Here is a 17,386-nt window from a genome sequence, read left to right on the forward strand (position 1 = left end):
TGGCCACGCGGGGGAGCTGTCCGGTATGCGTAGAGCTCACCGCCGGTGGAAGAGCTACTCCGTTGCTACGTCACCACATTTCACCGAATGCTTTAAAACAGCTTGGAAAAGCCTAGAAGTTCATCCTGAGAAGCTTCCAGAAACAGGTAAGTTAAACGAAAAAGGGCTTCAACTTCGCTTAGGGTTAGGTTAGGTCAGGTTGCAGAACAGAATAATAAAGATGAGACGGGGGTAGAGAGTTTTACCAGTGAACCTGTTGCGGTTTCTGAATGTATTGATGTGTCGGCTGGCGATAAAGTGGCATCTCTATGTTTAGAGATAAGATGAGGGATGCTGCTCTCCTGCTCACGTCCTGTGTAGTTGTGTTTCTTCTCTTGAGCTTCAGCTGCGCTGCCAGACAAGGACAGGACATCAGATGTGGAGGTATCCATTTGTCCTCTTGATCAGTTTTCACAACAAATTCAGAAAACTCCTCATGTTCCTGTGTTCTGCTGCCTGCTCAGCCTGCAGGGCTATGGTTGATGAGATGGAGTGGGCCATATCCCAGGTAGATCCAAAGAAAATGATCCAGACTGGATCCTTCAGGATCAATCCGGATGGGAGTCAGTCCATCAGAGAGGTAACAGGGTCATTTCAGAGCACTACTGTTGTGATCAGGCGGTGCAACTAAATTATTGCCTTGAAGGATTAAATTAATCAAAAAGTATGTTTGTTTTCTTATCCTATCTAATATTATGTCTCACCAGACCTCTTTTGGGGCTTAGCCGGTCCCTTTGTGGTTAGTTTGTGATTCTTTTTTTTTTTTGGTTTTGTAATCTTTGGTGCAAAAACAGATTCCCCTGGCACGCTCAGAGGGAAACCTCCTGGATCTGATGGAGAGTGTGTGTGAGAGGATGGAGGACTACGGAGAGCGCACGGATCCATCCACAAACAGGAAGTCCTACGTCAGGGTCAAGTCTCGGACCGGTGAGGCCATGGACCTCTCAGAGGCTGCGTTGGATTCAAGAGTGACATCCAGCTTAAAATTCGCAGTGAGTAGTTTTCTCTTTAGCCCTCTTGCAAAGTTGAAGAACTTCTACACAAGCTTTTAAACTAATCATGATGTTTATTTACTTTAATTGAATTCCTCTTTCATTAATAAGAAGACAAATCATGTTAAGACATTCGCTAAAGGTTGTGCTCTTATTTTATTACTTTTTTTTCTGAAGTGTGAAACAATTGTCGAACATCATGAAGATGAAATTATCGAATTCTTCGCTCATGAAACGGACAATGTGAAAGACAAACTCTGCAGTAAAAGGACAGGTATGGTCACTATTTGCTTTGCCCCTCTTTGTGAATGTGAGCCACAGTATGTTTGTGTAATTTCAATGTTTTTTTTTTGTTTTTTTTGTTGTGTGCCTTGCAGATCTGTGTGACCACGCCTTAAACATTCCCCATGATGAGCTTTGATATTCTTTCGTCAGAGCTGCGATCTCTGACACAAACCAAATCTTCTGGTGCTGTAAAGTCTCATGACATTGCCTCAAGATGTAAACAAATCTTTTTATATAGGATCACAGAGAATTTAGGAGCACTTACCGTCTAATTATGCTGTGTTGTTCTTGGTTACCGATCCAGTTACTGTATGTTATATATTTGTGTCTTTCATTTCCATCAAACACTCATTAAACTCAAACTGTGAACAATAGGAATTAATGTTTAGTGTCATGTTGGAAATTTAAACGGACACTTAAAGTTCATTTATCTGTCCAGATTTATAGCATTAATTTGAGGCTTTCCTGATTTGTTTTTCTTTAATTAGTCTATTAAGTCAATCTAAAAATTGACATAAAGATTTAAAAATTTACAAATTTGATTTAAGTGAAGTTAGGTTTTCCATTGCAAGTATTTCTTGAGAAATCCTTATGTTTTGAAAAGTACCTCCCCAACAACTGCACAGTCTGATTGTAACAACTACCACAATTCAATTACATGGTGCACAGACTGCATTTACCCTGTTTTACAGAAGGATTTACGAATCCACCAACATATACCTACATTTTATGCTCATGTTTGGCAAATTTCTATTAATTTTGATGTGGTAGTTTTTGTATAACCTGGATTACAAATGGCTAGCATTAGAAGAAAACCATGTCAGTAAGCCAGACAGTTTCTTCAATCCCAAGAGGCAAAGTATCTCCATGTTTCAGTTTCAGCTTTTTCACTATAAAAACTAATAAACACATTATTTAAAAAAGAAAAAAACAACATTTTCATCAAGACTGTTGAGTCCGTTTACATCTGAGTGTGAACATTTGTGTTAAGATTTCTGGCTCCGAGTTACCTTATGGAATATTAATTCACCTACATTTTTGCTTAAATAAAGCAAAAAGGTGTTAAGTAGTTTGGGTAATTGTAGCCACAAAAAAATCTAGAAAGTGGCTTTTTACTTTTTTATTTCCGTTTACATACATTACATATTGTCTTGTCATTTTTTGATTAGGACATAAAAACATGTAATATTTATAGGATTAATTTAAGTATGGTTATGTGAATATCTAAGTTTAGTTTCTCTGTCAGCATAATTACACCAAACCCTCGTTACATCAATAGAGTGATCTGTGTTATGACGCTATGCTGATGCTGAATTAACAAAAATTATGTTCTGGCTTTTATTTAAAAAACAAAAAACAGTTTAACAAGTGACTTGAAATTTCCACATTTGTATGAATTTCAGGATCTGTTTTCTCTTCAAATATATTTCTGACCAACATGAGTTCAGTCTTTATTTCTAGACTCAATACATAAATAATCTGAATTGTGTCATAAACATCTCATTGTCCACACTGAAATCTAAGCAAATGTTCTATTTTCTGTTTTTATCACTCAGCAATCAACTATAAAACCTCTGAAATGATTAATAGTATGGATAAAATAAAGAAATTGTACAGTGACTTGCAAAAATATTCTCACTCCTTGAATTATTTACGGCTTAAATGTTATGCATAACTGTGTGTGTAAAATATGGAAATTGGAAGGAAATTGATGCTTGGTATTGCAGTTTGTTTTTTGAATGTTGACCAAAAAGTTAAATTATGTTCTCATCTGACCAGCGCACCTTCTTCGTCGTGTTTGCTGTGCTCTGCAAACACCGCGACTTTTTTTGACTTTTTTTAAAAAAAAAAAAAAAAAAAAAGGATGGCTCCTTGCCATTCTTCCAAAAAAGATAGGATTTACAGTATGCAAATCCTATCTTTTCACTTCATACCATAAATCCTATCTTTTTTGGATAGGACCTTTCCTGAAGCTCAGGATGTTGTTTTATGACCTATTCCTACTTTAAATCTCTCCACAACTTACTCCCGGATCTGTCTGAAGTGTTCATTGGCCGTCATGATGCTCATTGTTCATTAATGGTCTTTAAGAAACCTCTGAACAACTGGATCCTACTGAGATTAAATTACACGCTTGTTCACTAATAAAGTGACTTCTGGTGGCAATTTTATGGATTTTATTTAGGGATATCAGAGTATGTGTGGGTACATAAAACGTATTTGTCATGCACTTGACATGCAGACACATGCCAAATTTGTTTTTATTTGTAAAACAACTTAAAATCATATGTCTTTATCCTCCCATTTCTCAGTTTTGCTTAGCTTTGGGGTTTAGTAGATAGTCCCAATAAAACACACTGAGGTTGTTGGTTGTAATGTTGCCAAATATGAAAAAGTTTAAGGGGTCAGAATACGCTTGCAAGGCACTGTTTGTTAAATATCTTGTTAGTCTAACTCAACACATCACTGACCTCTTGATCTACCTCCACCGGACTCTCTTCATTAGAACCACAAATGTTTACGTTGTCCTCTTCTTCTTCACTTTCTTCCAATTGGATTTCATCTTTTTCTTCACTGGAGCATCTTGGCCCCTGTTCGACAGTATCATACTCCTCTTTCACCTCACCAGGGAGTGTTGTTTCTTCAATCCCTAAAGTAACAGTGTCTTCAGACACGTGGCTGCTGCAGGACATAGTGTCTTCTTCAGCATGTCCCTCTGGGTCTTTGTCATCCTGGTCTGCCTGACCCGTCTCAGTGCTGTGCTTTAAAACTGCCTGCAGCTCATCAGAGAAGTTCTTCTTGGACTTTGTGTCTGCCACCACATCTAGACAACTCGGATCCCACTGTTCACTAACTTCCTCCTCTTCGCTCTCGGAGTCAGGTGCTGTGTGCTTCCTGATGCGACTTACCACATCCAACAGGGACTTAGGATACTGAGATGCTCTCTTTTGTGCAGAAGATGGAGAGAACTTTGGAGAAACGTCTTCCTCTTGGGAAAGAAAAGTTTTCAACTGGCTGGATTCTTCGCAGGAATCCAGATAAAAAGAATTAGAGGGATGTCCCACAATGTCTGGAGTAGCAGTGATGTCAAAGCTTAGAGGACACCCAGTTATTTCAGTTTTAGAGAGAGGAGTATGGTCTCTGTCAGGCTCTTGTGGAGAAGATGAAATATCAGAGGTTAGGAGCTTGTTTAAGACCTCACCAGATGAAGGATAGGTATCGTCAGGCCATTCATCTTGTGAGATTTGCAAGTTGTTTAGTTGAGTTTGAGTGAATTCATCTCTCTCATTGCTTGTTTCTTTCAAGGCACTTACAGTCAGATCTGGATTTAGAGTCCCATCTTTTTCTGTCTTGCACAAAACATTGTCCTCGAAATTATACTTTGGTAGGAAGCCATAATCTTCTGATTTACAAGTTCTTGGATTTTCTTCATTGTCTTCACCTGTTCGAACTGTAGGATCAGAGAAATTACTGTCGTCTAGTTGGAGATCCTGGTCCTTGTTTGCATAAGTGGCACCTTCAGTTTGGGCTGAAATGTTGAGATCTTCATATTTTGCTTCAGCTCTAGATGAATCATTCTCAGCTGTTTGCTCCTTCTCAGTGACACAAAAAGTGTTGTCACATTGGTGATTGTGTAGATGTGGCAAGACTTCTTTCATTTCTGTGACCAAGGACCTGTTTTCAGCAGAGTCTGACATCTCATCCCCACCTTGCTTAGGCTCGGCACCACTCTCCACATCCGCTTCTAGCAATACTTCCAGAGGAGGAGGGCTTGGGAGTTGCTCTTCACTGAGAGTGGAGCTTAAAGGAGAATTGGGTGATTCAGGGAAAAGAGGAGGTGAGGCATCAGAGTGAGGACTTGGGTCTGCACTTTGTGCATCCAGTTCAGAATCAGCACCTTCCTGTATGCTTGAATCTGAAGAAACTGAATAAGTATTACTGAGATCAACGAGGTGCTCTTCATTTTCACTTTCGGCACATGTGAATTCACCCCCTCTTTCTTTGTTCATTTCATTTTTGGTTGAAGTATTGTATGTTTCAAGTTGGGACTCAGTGTTATCGTCTTCAGCCATGGTGTTGGCTGGCTGTTGAGATGCTGTAAAATCTTTATCATCTTCACTTGTTAGCAGCTTTCTACTGTCATCTTTGTCCACTAGGAGAACCTCTGCTGTATCCTCTAGAGTTTGCCCTGAATCAGGTGGTTCAGCCTCCTCACTCTGCTCCTCCTTGCACAGATCAATCGGTGGTTCTTCATCTTCGGTTTGCTGTTCATCATCATGCAGAGGTACTCCAAGGATTCTTTCAGCACGCTCCTCCAGAGTTTCCCTTTCAGAAACCAAAGGTGACTGCACACCAGAGGGGGAATTGCCACTCTCTTTGTCTTCCTGTTTCTTCAAAAGTATTGGATCCAGGTCAGCTTCAGGGTCTTCATACCTTTGCAAGGCCTCACTGCTCGGACCAGTTGCTACATTTTGATAAACCTGAGAGTTGGATTCAGATGTTCTGCCTTCATCATGTGCTGTGGAATCTAAATAGTGAACTTGCTCCTTCTTTGGTGAAGGAATCATCTCCACTTTGACAACAACACAGCTGGTGTCTATCACCAGTAGCCCTTTCATATCCTCAGTGTTCTCAGCGATGTCTAGTTTCTTATTTTCAAAGACCGTTGATTGACTTCTTACATCCTCACCTTCATCCTGGTTCAAGATGCTTCCTTTTGTCTCTTTCAAGCTGTTTGTGTTGAAGGTCTCAGCTTCTGCCTTGGTACTAGAACTAGGCTCCCTCCATAAAGGGTATCTGGTCAACACAGGCTCCACAGACTGAGATACAAATCCAGATTTTTCCAGGAAAACGTTGTTTGGTAGGTCATCTTTAAGCATAACCTTTTCCTTGCATTCGGGGGTCTTTTTATCTGACTGCTCTGTTAGTGTGTGTGCTCTGAAGTCCACATCATCAGCGATCTTGTTCACTTGGTTGTCAACCTGTCTGTCTTTTGAAAGCTCTTCCATTTCTGTGATTTGGACGCTTGTTTGGGAGGTACAGACTGGTAAAGAAGTGGTTTCAGAGGGGCTAGCTATTCTAGACACAAGGCAGAATATTGTCATCCCTCCTGTCTTTTTCTTTAGTCTGAACTTCCTTCCTTCTATGACCTTACAGATTTCTTCCTTCTCCATGTCTGACTTCTGAACTGCTTGTGGTTCTTCATCCAGTATGCCTTCAGGTTTCTGCGCATCAATAGAACCGACTCCCTGTAAAGCATCCCTCTCATGTTTGCTGAACTCTAGTTCCTCCAGTCCAGGGCAGATTTTACTTGCATCTTTCTCGACTTTCCTCTTGGTTTCCAAATCTAAAAGGACATCTGACTTTCTGAGAGTTGGCTGTGACCAGTCGGCTTGCTTCTTCCCAACCAGCCGCCTGCCAAAATCACAATGGTGCATCACGGGTGGACTTTTGTGTGGCCTGTTGTAGGGAGGAGGTCCAATGTATCCAGGAGGTTTGTCCAGTACCCTTAATTGGTATTCAGTATTTTCCTCCATGTGGGCTGTGGGACAAAGACGTCCTGCTTTGTCCCACAGCCCATGCGCTCTGCTACTTCGATTTAGCTGGTTGCACTGTAGCTGAACTTCAGGATGTGTCAAAAGTTTTTCTCTCTCCGACTGGCCTTGGACGGCCTCTCGTAACTCTGCTTCTAGGCGTCTCCTCCTTGGCAGCGAGTGACTGTACCGGGCTGCCCAGGCCTCCAGCTCGCGATAGCTGCTGTCGGTCCTCTTAGCAGAAACATCTCTGTTGTAACGGGAAGGCTGAGTCTGGTCCCACCGCTTTGGCCATGCGTCTCTCAGAAATCCTCTGTTGTAGTCCCTTGCAACTCCGTGAGGCGCCCATTCTCTATCTCTGGGGTTGTGTTGCCGATACTCCCCCAGGTCCTGGTGGCGCTGTTCATGACGGTGTAAAATGAAGGGAAAGTTTGGGGAAGAGTAGTCAGGCGGCTCGGGGTCAGTCCAGTTGGTATATCCCTGTAGAGCTCCTCCTGCTCTCGACCCTGGTACCATCCAGTCACTGCACTCCCTTCCCTGATCCTGCTGCTCTCCATAGCACAGTGTGTTATAGGTAGCCTGCCGTCTCTCATGATAGCTGTGAGTAAAATGGTGGAAGAATTCAAATTAAATTCAACTTGGACAACAAAGAGTTGGAATGTGTTAAATGCATTTTACCTCAAGATTCACCCGGCTGCAAATCATTTATCATTTATCTTTGCTATGCAAAAGAATTCATGCATAATAATTCATATTATATTATTTGTGACTCTTCTCATCTTTTAGTTTAAATGTTAATGTATGAGTTAAATACAACATCCTATTTGCCTCATATTGGTCAGATTGAAATGTTTGGAAATGGATTTTACACAACTGTATTCAGTTTTTCAAAACTGTTCAGTTTAAGTGATTGGATTTTTGGAGCATGTTTGGCAATTAAGTAACAACTATTTTAAGACAATTGTTCTGCTATAGTTTAAAAATAGCACTGATTTTAAGCATCATCTAACTAAAAGTTTTTATTTTCTTTTTTATTTAACTCACTTGTTTGCACAATTTCTTGAAGGAAGAGTCCCAAATCTGGAGTACATCTGCGACTGACCCTGATTGTCCAGCCAAAACTCCATCAGTTGCTGCCAAGCACAGATCTGAAGCATTACAAAAGAAAACATATATTTTAAAGTTCATTTGCTCCAAATGACACAATTTAAAGTAAACAAATACAGTCTGAGAAGTTTAAAGTAAAACATTTTAGATATTGCATCCCAAACGAGCTTTAACACTTACCTTCAGCTGCTGTTTTCAAAAACCTTAACCGGACTGTTCCTGAGGTGAAGCAACGAATAATGAAGTCCAAACAGGACAAAGAGTTTTAGGGGATGGTGGCTCTCTGTCCTCCTCCCACTCTTTAAACACACACACACAGACACACACACACGCAAACAGCCATACAATTAAGGGCCCATCCTCTCCTCATGTGGCAATTTTTAAATGGTAACATTTTAAGCCTTTTTAAAAATTAACCGTTTCCTCAATTATTTACGCTTAAATTTGCCAAAATCTTTATCTTAAATTAACATTTCAAATATACTCTTAATTGTCTCAATAATTATTTGTCTCCCATGTTTCTGAAACTTTATGATAAAAATTGTATTTAAAGAGGCATTCATTTATTTTTTTATTTGTATTGATCATACACAAAAAAGGTTGTTAAATTAGTAAAATCCTATTGACCTATTGGCATATCCCTTGTGTGCAGTTTTTTCTTTTTTAGTTATCCTATCATCAATAGTTGCTACAGTAATGACGTATTGTAAGAATGAAGCATCAACAAAAACAAGCCATTAGTGTTTTTTGGGATGGTCGCGTGGGAGGTGCTGGGCCGGCGAGCAGATAGAGATCTGTTGTTTTGTTATGTGAATTGTAGCTTAGGGAGTGACCGGCTGCAGTCGGGTCGTCTCTCTTTCTTTGAAACTCTCCAGCGTAACAAACAGGCTTTCCTTTCCTGAACAGAAAAGCTGCACATCAGCAGAGTGCAGAGCAGAGGGGATGAAGGGCCGACAGGCGGCTGCAGGGGAGGGACATCTGTTGATGTCTGACAGCACAGTTTGGGAGGAGAGCAATTTTGTGTTGAGATTTTCTAATAACTTATCAAAAGTAATGCTGCTAAGAATGTCAGTGTCTGTGTTAAAAATGTGTTATTGCACGCATGCATTAATTAGGCAGTTGTTACAAAATGCAAAACAAACTCATGATGAGAACTGAAAAGCTTCTGGATCTGTAAAATTACTTTATATATACCAAGAGATAAAGATTAAAGTTACTTTTTATTAAAAAGAACATTTGCAGCAAAGTTTGGTTGAAAATTGTAGAGAAATTAAACATTAAGACTTAAGTTAAAAATCGACAGGTTCCATAAGTTTCAGGTTTAATAATACTTGCAAGCACATGAAAACAATGTTTTCTGTAACAAATCCTCTCTTTAAAGGACAAACTCGGATACGAATAAATTTTTTTGTTGCTTTTACTCTGTTGTAAACAAAAACTGTTTTCTGTCCAGTCTCTTATTAAGCTCTTCCTCCTGTTACTCCTCTGCTCTCTTGGACGCACGGTAAATATTATTATTTTGCTTGTCATCGCGAAGCAGAAGCTCCACATCAAATCTGCTCTGCAGGTGCTCCTCGTAGAAACTCTGAGTCCGGTGCTCTCTGCGCATTTTGGACGAGAGATACACCACGGCCCCGTTTTTGCACAAATGAGCCAGCGTCTCCATCAGCAGAGGGTATGTCTCTGGCAGGTAGACGATGTCCGCACAGAGCACCAGATCCCAGTCGGAGGGGAAGGCGAGGTGGTCCTCCCCCCAGCACAGAGGGAGGACAGCGGGAGGGGCAGAAGGCCAGCCGGAAGGGGGAACGTTGGCAGAGACGTTCACCCGAAGCTGTGGCAGAGCCAGAGGGAGGTCTGTGACGGTCACCTCTGCACCTGGAAGACAACACAGCGTCATGTGACGCAGGTGAAAACTCAAAATCGGATGAGTCTGAAGACATCCAGAAAGTCTCAGAACTTGTCCTGATTGCTGTTTAGGTTGTGAAACATAAGAAATGCTTAAGTTATAACAGACTGATGAGTAATGAAGCAAATAAAAATGAATGTGAAGAGATTTTTCTGCAATATGTTGGACATGAGATTTTAACATAGCAGATCACCAAGGCAAGTTACACTGAAATCAAAGGATAGCTGAAGATTTAATATGAAGTTGATTGTAGTGACCGTGGAGGTGAGATGTGAAACAGATCTGCAGATTTGTTTGTTGATTTTCTTGATCTGTGTCCCTGTTCAGAGCTCGGGACTTTGTTTATTTTTTTTTTTTTTTTACGAGACGTAAAGAATCTTAGGTTTACCTAAATAAGTCTCTGTGTTTCTAATCTTTAAGTTGTAACAGGCCGTTTTACAACATTTTGAGACATGCTGCTTTTTAAACTCTGTGAAAGTTTATAAGTAATGCTGGGACATAATACCCTCATCCTGATTTATGCTGTTAGAACCAGTAAAAAGTTCTTACAGGTTTAACCATAAACTACCGTTTAAATATTGTCTTTTGCGCTACCTTTCGGTTTTTAAACACAGGTGGACTGTACTTTTTATTTGTTCTTACTTTCATTTTTAATAAAATCTCATTTGATGCTTTTTTTTTCAATAATAAAAAAAAAAGATTTATGCATTTTTGTCCCTAAATAGTTTGGTATTCAAAAGCTTTTTTGTTTTATGAGTGTTTGTGTGTCTATTTTGAGGTGCACAATAAAACAAATGAAATTAATCACTGTAGCATCAATGAGTGAAATATCAATGCAAAGCACCGCTGAGGTAAAACATTTTGTATTCCCGTTATATTTCTAAAGCCATTCATTAAAACTCTGCTTGCCAATCATATATTTGCAAAAAGAAAAAAGAAAAGACAGAAGTAGCAAGCAAGCTTCTTAATCACAATTGATACTGTTATTGCAGTATTCAGCAAAAACATTTCATATTTTCCTAAAATCATGCAGCCATCTTTTATATGCATGAAAGCCGCTTTGTTGGACTTCACTGTAATACACTGCCACCTAGTGGGCAGTCAGTAAAAGTTCTCTAAAGAGATTCAAATCCACTTGGCCTGAGTCATGAATTGACTGGTGAACTCATGAATGAATGACTGCAGTAATACCTTGAGGAATTAATTAATGAATGGAAACGATGAATGCATGAATGAAATATAATGAATGAATGGACTGATGAATAAATAAACGAATATATGCATCGACTCCAGGATGGATTAATTAATAAAATGAATGAGTACATAAAGCACTTTGTCTGAATGAATGAATGAATGAATGAATGAATTAGTAAATACACTGATGAATGAATGAATGAATTCTAACCTACCCAGACGAGCAGCCAAAATACCGACCACCCCGGTTCCTGCTCCCAGCTCTATGACGCGCCTTCCTCTGAGCTCCACGGACTGATCCTCAAAGTAGCGGCATAAATGCAGCGCCTGTGGACCCAGTCACGCAGTTACCACACAACTTCTCTAACCCACGCATCGCAGAAAGCTTTGACTTAGTGACATCCGCTCTTACAGCTTCCCAGACAGGAGCAGCCACGCCGAGGTTGGCCCCGAAAAGCTGCTTTATGCGGAGTTCTTCGCCCATCAGGATGTACACAGTCTCCTGTGAATACGTCTCAGTGGACAGGCAGTCATCGTCGACAGGGAACGGGTCGTCTTCATCCTCAGCACAAATCATGATTTATGATTAATAAACTGCGATTTTCGCGATTCAAAAGCTGCCATTTCCACTGTAGAAGACGAAAGTAGAAATCTTCCAGGTCAAATTAACTAGTACGGTTGTTTCCGAGGATCTCTCAAAAATTATTGTTCAAATTGAGAGTTTATTTATATTTTAAGTAAATGTTCAATTCATTACAATTCAATTTGCAAAATAAAAAAATAAAAAGTTAACTCACAAGGAGATGAAGCTTCAAGCATGTATTAGGACAACGCTCAGCTTTTACTTTGAAAGGAATTAAAGACCCTTTTAGTTTCCGGGTAAAAAAAGGGACAAAACACCAGTGTTTTGTCAGTATACGTTATCAGATCGCCATACGCATAAACTGACGGCTATATCTGACAGATATAGCTGTGATTACCATATGGTTTTATTTAATCAGCAACATGGCGCCATAACGGCTGAAGTTGGATCGTCATACACTTTGTTATAAGCAGCTGTATGACATCCTGACTTACCAGTTAACCAGTCAGACCATCATCAAGGAATCTGACACAACAGAAGGCTAACGTAAAGTATTACGTTCGACGTTATTACGTAACTGCCTATTTATGTTGCCTATTTATGACCACATCTGCCATAAATAGGCAGATGTTGTCCCTTCACATCTGCCTATTTATGGCGTATCGTTTAAAATCAGATTTGCCTTTGACCACGTCATGAACTATGACGTCTTGTCACCAAGCGACACGCAAAGGCCAAAGCCTTTAATTAATACGTCATAGTCACTGGCTTAATGTAACCAACTGTAGTTAGAATTTACTTCATTTCTGTTGGACACCACTCCCAGAAACCGTTAGCAACAATTTGCTGTCTTAGGACAAAAAAACAGCAGAAAAACAGGAGGCAAGTTAGAAAGACAGGATAGCTTTGATAGAAAATTCTGGATGATGGATACTGAAACTTCTCAGTCGGAAACATCAAGCTGCTCTAACATCACACGCTTTGATATTTTCATGGAAAACCAGCAGCTTTCTAGAATCGATTTTGACAATATCAGTGCAGAGCTCAACGCATTGCTCGATAGACTCAGAAGGGCTTATGAATCTGAAGAGAGTTTAGATAGAAGAGTTCACAAAATGACAGCTTCTCTCGAAACTCAGAGACTTGCCCAAAAACTGACTCGCAAGATCTACTTTCATCTAAGGTACCGTGATAAAAACGAGCTGCCTGTTTCTTCTGTTCCTTCTGACGTTAATCGTCTGCTTCCCTCTGGCAGCAGCTCTGATATGGCGAAAACAGATGAGGATCTGAAAAAGGTAAGCTCTTCAGAAAAACTGTACACAGTTGCGAGGAAAACGACTGAAAAATTTTTCAAGAGACTTTTTCAGAGGATGTTGAAGTCGCCAGACACTTTTGAAAACCAAGAACTAGACACTGCCTTCAAAGAATTACAAAATGAGGTTTCACATATTTCCATCCCTCCAGAGACCCAAAGCGTAGCATCTGTCACTGAAGATGACCAGTTAAAACAATCTCCTACAAGCTTGTTCAAGTCCTCCATGGAAGAACAAGATGCCACAAATGCGGCAGAACAACATCCTAGTCCAGTTACTTGTGGTGTGCCAGATACTTTTGAAAACCAAAAGGTGCGCACTCCCTTGGAAGAATTACAAGATGAGGTTTCAAATATTTTCATCACTCCAGAGAACCAAAACTTAGAATCAACTGACATTGAAGAAGGCCAGTTAAAATCATCTCTCCCACAACAGATGAAGTCCTTAATGGAAAATGCGGCAGGACAACATCCTAATCCAGTAACTTTTAATGTGGCAGACATTTTTGAAAACCAAGATGTGTATGCTATCCTCAAAATATTACAAAGTGAGTTTTCAGATACTTCCATCTCTCCAGAGACCCAAAGCTCAGAATCAGCTGTCATTGACAATGACCGGATAAAATCATTTCCTCAGAAAGTGGCTAACTCCTTAACGGAAAATGTGGCAGGACAACATCCTAATCAAGTAATTTGTAATGCGGCAGACACTTTTGAAAACCAAGATGTGCGTGCTGTCCTCAAAAAATTACAAAGTGAGTTTTCAGATACTTCCAACTCTCCTGACAGTCACAGCTCAGAATCAACTTTCATTGACGATGGACAGTTAAACTCATTTCCCCAAAAACTGATTAAGTCCTTTGTGGAAAATATGTCAGGACAAAGTCCTGATCCAGTAACTTGTAGTGTGTCAAACACTTTTCAAAACCAAGGGGTGTGCACTGCATTTAAAGAATTACAAAACGAGATTTCAAATATTTCCATCCCTACAGACACCCAAAGCTCAGAATCAACAGACATTGACGATGGCCAGTTAAAATCATTTCCTCAGAAACTGATTAAGTCCTTAATGGAAAATGTGGCAGTACAACATCCTAATCCAGTAACTTATAATGTGCCAGACACTCTTGAAAACCATGATGAATGCACCGCCTTAAACAAATTACAAAGTGAGGTTTCAGATACTGCCATCTCTCCAGAGACACAAAGCTTAGAATCAACTGTCATTCATGATGGAGAGTTAAAATCATTTCCTCAAAAAGTGATTAAGTCCTTAGTGAAAAATGTGCCAGGACAACATCCTAATCCAGTAACTTGTAGTCTGTCAAGCACTTTTGCAAACCATGATGTATGCACTGCATTCAAAAAATTACAAAACCATGTTTCAAATATGTCCATCCCTCTGAAGACCAAAAGGTCAGAATCAATTGACAATGATGATGGGCAGTTAAAATCATTTCCTCAAAAAGTGATTAAGTCCTTAGTGAAAAAGGTGGCAGGACAACAATTTACTCCAGAACCTTGTACTGCCTCTGTACAAGTTCCTTCTCAACCTTGTGCTGCTTTTGCACAAGTTCCTGCTCCAGAATCTTCTACTGACTTTGAACACGTTTCTTCTGCAGAGAAGTCTACTCCCTTTAAATTCTTTAAGAGGCCTACTATTGGAACCATCCATTCAAAGCTCAGCAGCATTGGCAGAAAACATCATCCCAACATTGGGGATCAGGGAACCAGCAAACAACCACCTTATAATCCTGCTACCAAGAGGGACCTTGATAGTGTGCAGACTGGGCTACTAGGAGTAGACCCTACAGCACGCACTAAAGACAGGACAGGTCAAGACAAGCAAGAGAAAGGAATACAATGTTCTGAGCACGGCATTGCTCAGGGAGAAGATGATTTGACTGACTGTGAGTTCTATTGCAAAACTTGCAAATCCAGTGTTAAACCCTCTGTGCTTAAGGAGTTTGTCACTGAGGTGTCAGACTTGCTTCAATGCCAAACATGTAAACACGAGGTTTACATTATTTCTGCTGTCGTCAATAGACTTTTGGAAAAATACCCCCGTGATTCTGAACGACTGCTGCTGAGGGAACAGTCTGCTGTTCTGAAAAGGCGTCTCTGCATTTACCTGTCAGCTCACTTAGGCATTCAAAAATGCTATGAAATTGATCAGAAACTAAACTCAGATTACTATGCTAAGGTCATAGTTAACAACCTTCTAGGGATCTACGGTTCACCAAGAAATCTGATCAAAGCAGCAGTTATTCCAGACAGCAACTTTTGCGATGACTTTGCAGCGTTTGTTGGATGTGAACTCGTAAAGACGAGAGCATACAAGAAATACGGTTTCCTTAAAAAGATGTTTTCACCTTTCAAAAAAGCCTTCAATTGGACTTATGATCAGTTCGCTCCAGCCACACAGGTGATGTTAGATCTCAGTTGTTGTGGATATGCTTTTCCAAAAGACAGAGATTATTAGGAGGATAACAAAATAAATCCTCATCTCTATTTTCATTGACTTTTTGTATTTTGGTGGAGGTTTTTTCCTGTTAAAACAGAGTTTTCCCTCTTATGTGATGTTAGATAAAAAAAACACCTCCCAAAGTAGAAAGACACACATTTTCCTTCCGTTTTGTTCTAAACATAAATTAGCTTAGTTTTTAAAAAGTTGACTTGTGGGTTCTCTCCGGGCTTTTCGGGTCCACAACCTTACTTCAGAACATATGGTTTTTTGTACAGATTAATTGTTAATCTAAACTGTCCTTTATTTTTTTCTCTCGCTCTCCTTTTCTTTTGTAATTGTAAGTCGGATTGTTTTGTTTTATTATTTTTATTTATTTTTTGGTCTGACAAGTAATGACTATCATTACAACTAAATTATTTTTCTATTCTTTTTTCTCTTCCATGCTATTGTTATTAGTACTGTATATCTCTATCACTACTTCTATTATATTATCAGTAATATTTTATTATCATTATCACTACTATTTCAAGGTTCAAAATTATACACACACGCACACATTTATATTTTAAGTTAATACTGTTGAGGAAAAATGATTATTTTTAGTGTTTAATACAGTTAATCTTACGGCATGTGTAAAAGGTATATTGAACATTCTCATTTATTTCTTAATTTTGAACAGGTTTGTGTTAATGATTTAAAAACTTAACTATTGATGGGTAAATATTCAAAGTACAAGAAGGAAAATACAGATCAAAAGGGAACTCTCACTGAGGCTCCTGTTGTGTTATCAGAGAGGAACAGGAGGCCATAAAATTAGCATCTCCAAGAGGGCAGTATCACTTGAGCCTGGGAGAGAGAAGTTTGCTCGGTTCACGGAAGATCAAAAGTCTTCTAATATCTGGGACGGTGAAAACTGAATACAACATAGAATGTTAAAACCACTAACATTTAATCTAAGTACTAATAGCATGTTTTTTTAATGAAAATGGTATTATTTAATTTTAGAATTACTAATCTAGTAAATGATGAATGTATTTGAAAACTGTAGTATCTGTGACAATATCAGAATCAAATGCAAATTGTTTTAATGAAAATGTTTTGTTTTGGTATTAGAAAATTGCTCAGGATTTATGCTAAATGGGGTTTTCGGGACATGATTGTGTTAACTTGTATACTTAGGATTGAATATTATGTTTCATAGGTTAGAAAAAGGAATTGTACCTCATTTTGTTCTGTTGATTTTATGTGTTATTTTTGGTTGAAGGCAGGACTCAATCTTTTGGGGTGCTGAGTGCAGAAGAGCAGAACTGGGTTTGTGAAGATAACCTTTCCCTGAACCAAATTACTGAATTTAAGTTTGTTCCTGAGAATCTATGTAAGGAGAGATAGCGGGAGAGACTCCAGATTTCACAGCTATCTGTGAAATACTTTTCTTATGTTTTTCTTTGCCCAGATGGCCTTAGAACCGCAGGAGGCCAGGACAAGCTCTCCGCTCTTTTTGTTAAACAAAAGAGCAAATGGCCTTTGATCTTCGCCGTAAATTAGGGGGAGTTCTAAGTTTTTCTGAGTGTCCAAGATAGCTTCCAGTTGGTCAAGCAGAGGTACGCCTTATTTGAATATATTAAAGAGGAAAAACACGCCTACATTATAAAAGTTCGTGCCCAGGAGTAATAATTCAGATAGCTGCCGCTTTTTGCCTTTTTGCACCAGCTCTCTCCAAAGACGCGTCTTTGCCTTTTCTTTTTCTATCTTTTTTTGTCTCAGGTAATGAATGTATGTCTCTGTTGTTCTGCAGTTTTGTTGTTAATTCATACGTTGTTTCCTATTGTATTAAACTCTGTAATTCTGTGACGTCAACACGCATTGTTGTTTTCCTTGTGGCTACACGATCCCAGGGAGGACCTGGGATCTAGAGGAAGAGAGAGAGAGCCAAACTTTTTCCAAAGTTAACTAATTTAGATATTCTT

The 17,386-nt window shown here is 39.3% G+C and overlaps 4 protein-coding genes across 7 annotated transcripts; 2 read left to right on the forward strand and 2 right to left on the reverse strand.

Moving 5' to 3' along the window:
• Positions 1 to 17: 17 nt before the first annotated feature.
• On the forward strand, positions 18 to 1,694 carry cnpy2 (canopy FGF signaling regulator 2). Of its 2 annotated transcripts, XM_015044441.1 has the most exons (6): positions 18 to 146; positions 317 to 423; positions 504 to 619; positions 834 to 1,031; positions 1,209 to 1,305; positions 1,409 to 1,694. In XM_015044441.1, exons 2-6 carry the CDS (start codon positions 324 to 326, stop codon positions 1,450 to 1,452), a joined length of 555 nt encoding a protein of 184 aa, XP_014899927.1. In that variant the 5' UTR covers positions 18 to 146; positions 317 to 323; the 3' UTR covers positions 1,453 to 1,694. The 2 variants fall into 2 exon arrangements, with proteins under 2 accessions (XP_014899927.1, XP_014899926.1); XM_015044440.1 differs by lacking the exon at positions 18 to 146 and having other exon boundaries at positions 309 to 423.
• On the reverse strand, positions 1,550 to 9,024 carry LOC106954719 (uncharacterized). Of its 2 annotated transcripts, XM_015044431.1 has the most exons (3): positions 8,138 to 9,024; positions 7,895 to 7,998; positions 1,550 to 7,448 (listed from the first exon to the last, which is right to left on the reverse strand). In XM_015044431.1, the coding sequence occupies exons 2-3, from the start codon at positions 7,975 to 7,977 to the stop codon at positions 3,767 to 3,769; spliced, it is 3,765 nt and encodes a 1,254-aa protein (XP_014899917.1). In that variant the 5' UTR covers positions 7,978 to 7,998; positions 8,138 to 9,024; the 3' UTR covers positions 1,550 to 3,766. The 2 variants fall into 2 exon arrangements, with proteins under 2 accessions (XP_014899917.1, XP_014899916.1); XM_015044430.1 differs by having other exon boundaries at positions 7,895 to 9,024.
• A 134-nt stretch (positions 9,025 to 9,158) lies between these two features.
• eef1akmt3 (EEF1A lysine methyltransferase 3) lies at positions 9,159 to 12,221 on the reverse strand. 2 transcript variants are annotated; one of them, XM_015044438.1, is made up of 4 exons: positions 12,135 to 12,221; positions 11,470 to 11,559; positions 11,273 to 11,384; positions 9,159 to 9,832 (listed from the first exon to the last, which is right to left on the reverse strand). In XM_015044438.1, exons 2-4 carry the CDS (start codon positions 11,539 to 11,541, stop codon positions 9,435 to 9,437), a joined length of 582 nt encoding a protein of 193 aa, XP_014899924.1. In that variant the 5' UTR covers positions 11,542 to 11,559; positions 12,135 to 12,221; the 3' UTR covers positions 9,159 to 9,434. The 2 variants fall into 2 exon arrangements, with proteins under 2 accessions (XP_014899924.1, XP_014899923.1); XM_015044437.1 differs by lacking the exon at positions 12,135 to 12,221 and having other exon boundaries at positions 11,470 to 11,837.
• Positions 12,222 to 12,313: 92 nt separating this feature from the next.
• LOC106954720 (uncharacterized) lies at positions 12,314 to 15,705 on the forward strand. Its single transcript, XM_015044432.1, has 2 exons — positions 12,314 to 12,823; positions 12,899 to 15,705. The coding sequence occupies exons 1-2, from the start codon at positions 12,564 to 12,566 to the stop codon at positions 15,432 to 15,434; spliced, it is 2,796 nt and encodes a 931-aa protein (XP_014899918.1). The 5' UTR covers positions 12,314 to 12,563; the 3' UTR covers positions 15,435 to 15,705.
• Positions 15,706 to 17,386: the final 1,681 nt, after the last annotated feature.

The sequence above is a fragment of the Poecilia latipinna genome, unplaced genomic scaffold (assembly GCF_001443285.1).
Source record: "Poecilia latipinna isolate Pla-1442-1.1 unplaced genomic scaffold, P_latipinna-1.0 Scaffold674, whole genome shotgun sequence".
In the NCBI taxonomy this organism is placed as follows: Eukaryota; Metazoa; Chordata; class Actinopteri; order Cyprinodontiformes; family Poeciliidae; genus Poecilia; species Poecilia latipinna.

Coding starts and splice junctions, on each gene's coding strand:
- cnpy2 (XM_015044440.1), top strand. CDS start 309: ATGTTTAGAGATAAGATGAGGGATGCTGCTCTCCTGCTCACGTCCTGT. Junction 424..503: donor ACAGGACATCAGATGTGGAG/GTATCCATTTGT, acceptor CTGCCTGCTCAG/CCTGCAGGGCTATGGTTGAT. Junction 1,306..1,408: donor ACTCTGCAGTAAAAGGACAG/GTATGGTCACTA, acceptor TGTGCCTTGCAG/ATCTGTGTGACCACGCCTTA.
- LOC106954720 (XM_015044432.1), top strand. CDS start 12,564: ATGATGGATACTGAAACTTCTCAGTCGGAAACATCAAGCTGCTCTAAC. Junction 12,824..12,898: donor AAGATCTACTTTCATCTAAG/GTACCGTGATAA, acceptor CTCTGGCAGCAG/CTCTGATATGGCGAAAACAG.
- LOC106954719 (XM_015044430.1), bottom strand. CDS start 8,022: ATGTTTTCTTTTGTAATGCTTCAGATCTGTGCTTGGCAGCAACTGATG. Junction 7,449..7,894: donor TCAAGAAATTGTGCAAACAA/GTGAGTTAAATA, acceptor TTTTACTCACAG/CTATCATGAGAGACGGCAGG.
- eef1akmt3 (XM_015044437.1), bottom strand. CDS start 11,634: ATGATTTGTGCTGAGGATGAAGACGACCCGTTCCCTGTCGACGATGAC. Junction 11,385..11,469: donor CTGCTCCTGTCTGGGAAGCT/GTAAGAGCGGAT, acceptor CTGGGTCCACAG/GCGCTGCATTTATGCCGCTA. Junction 9,833..11,272: donor TATTTTGGCTGCTCGTCTGG/GTAGGTTAGAAT, acceptor GTTGTCTTCCAG/GTGCAGAGGTGACCGTCACA.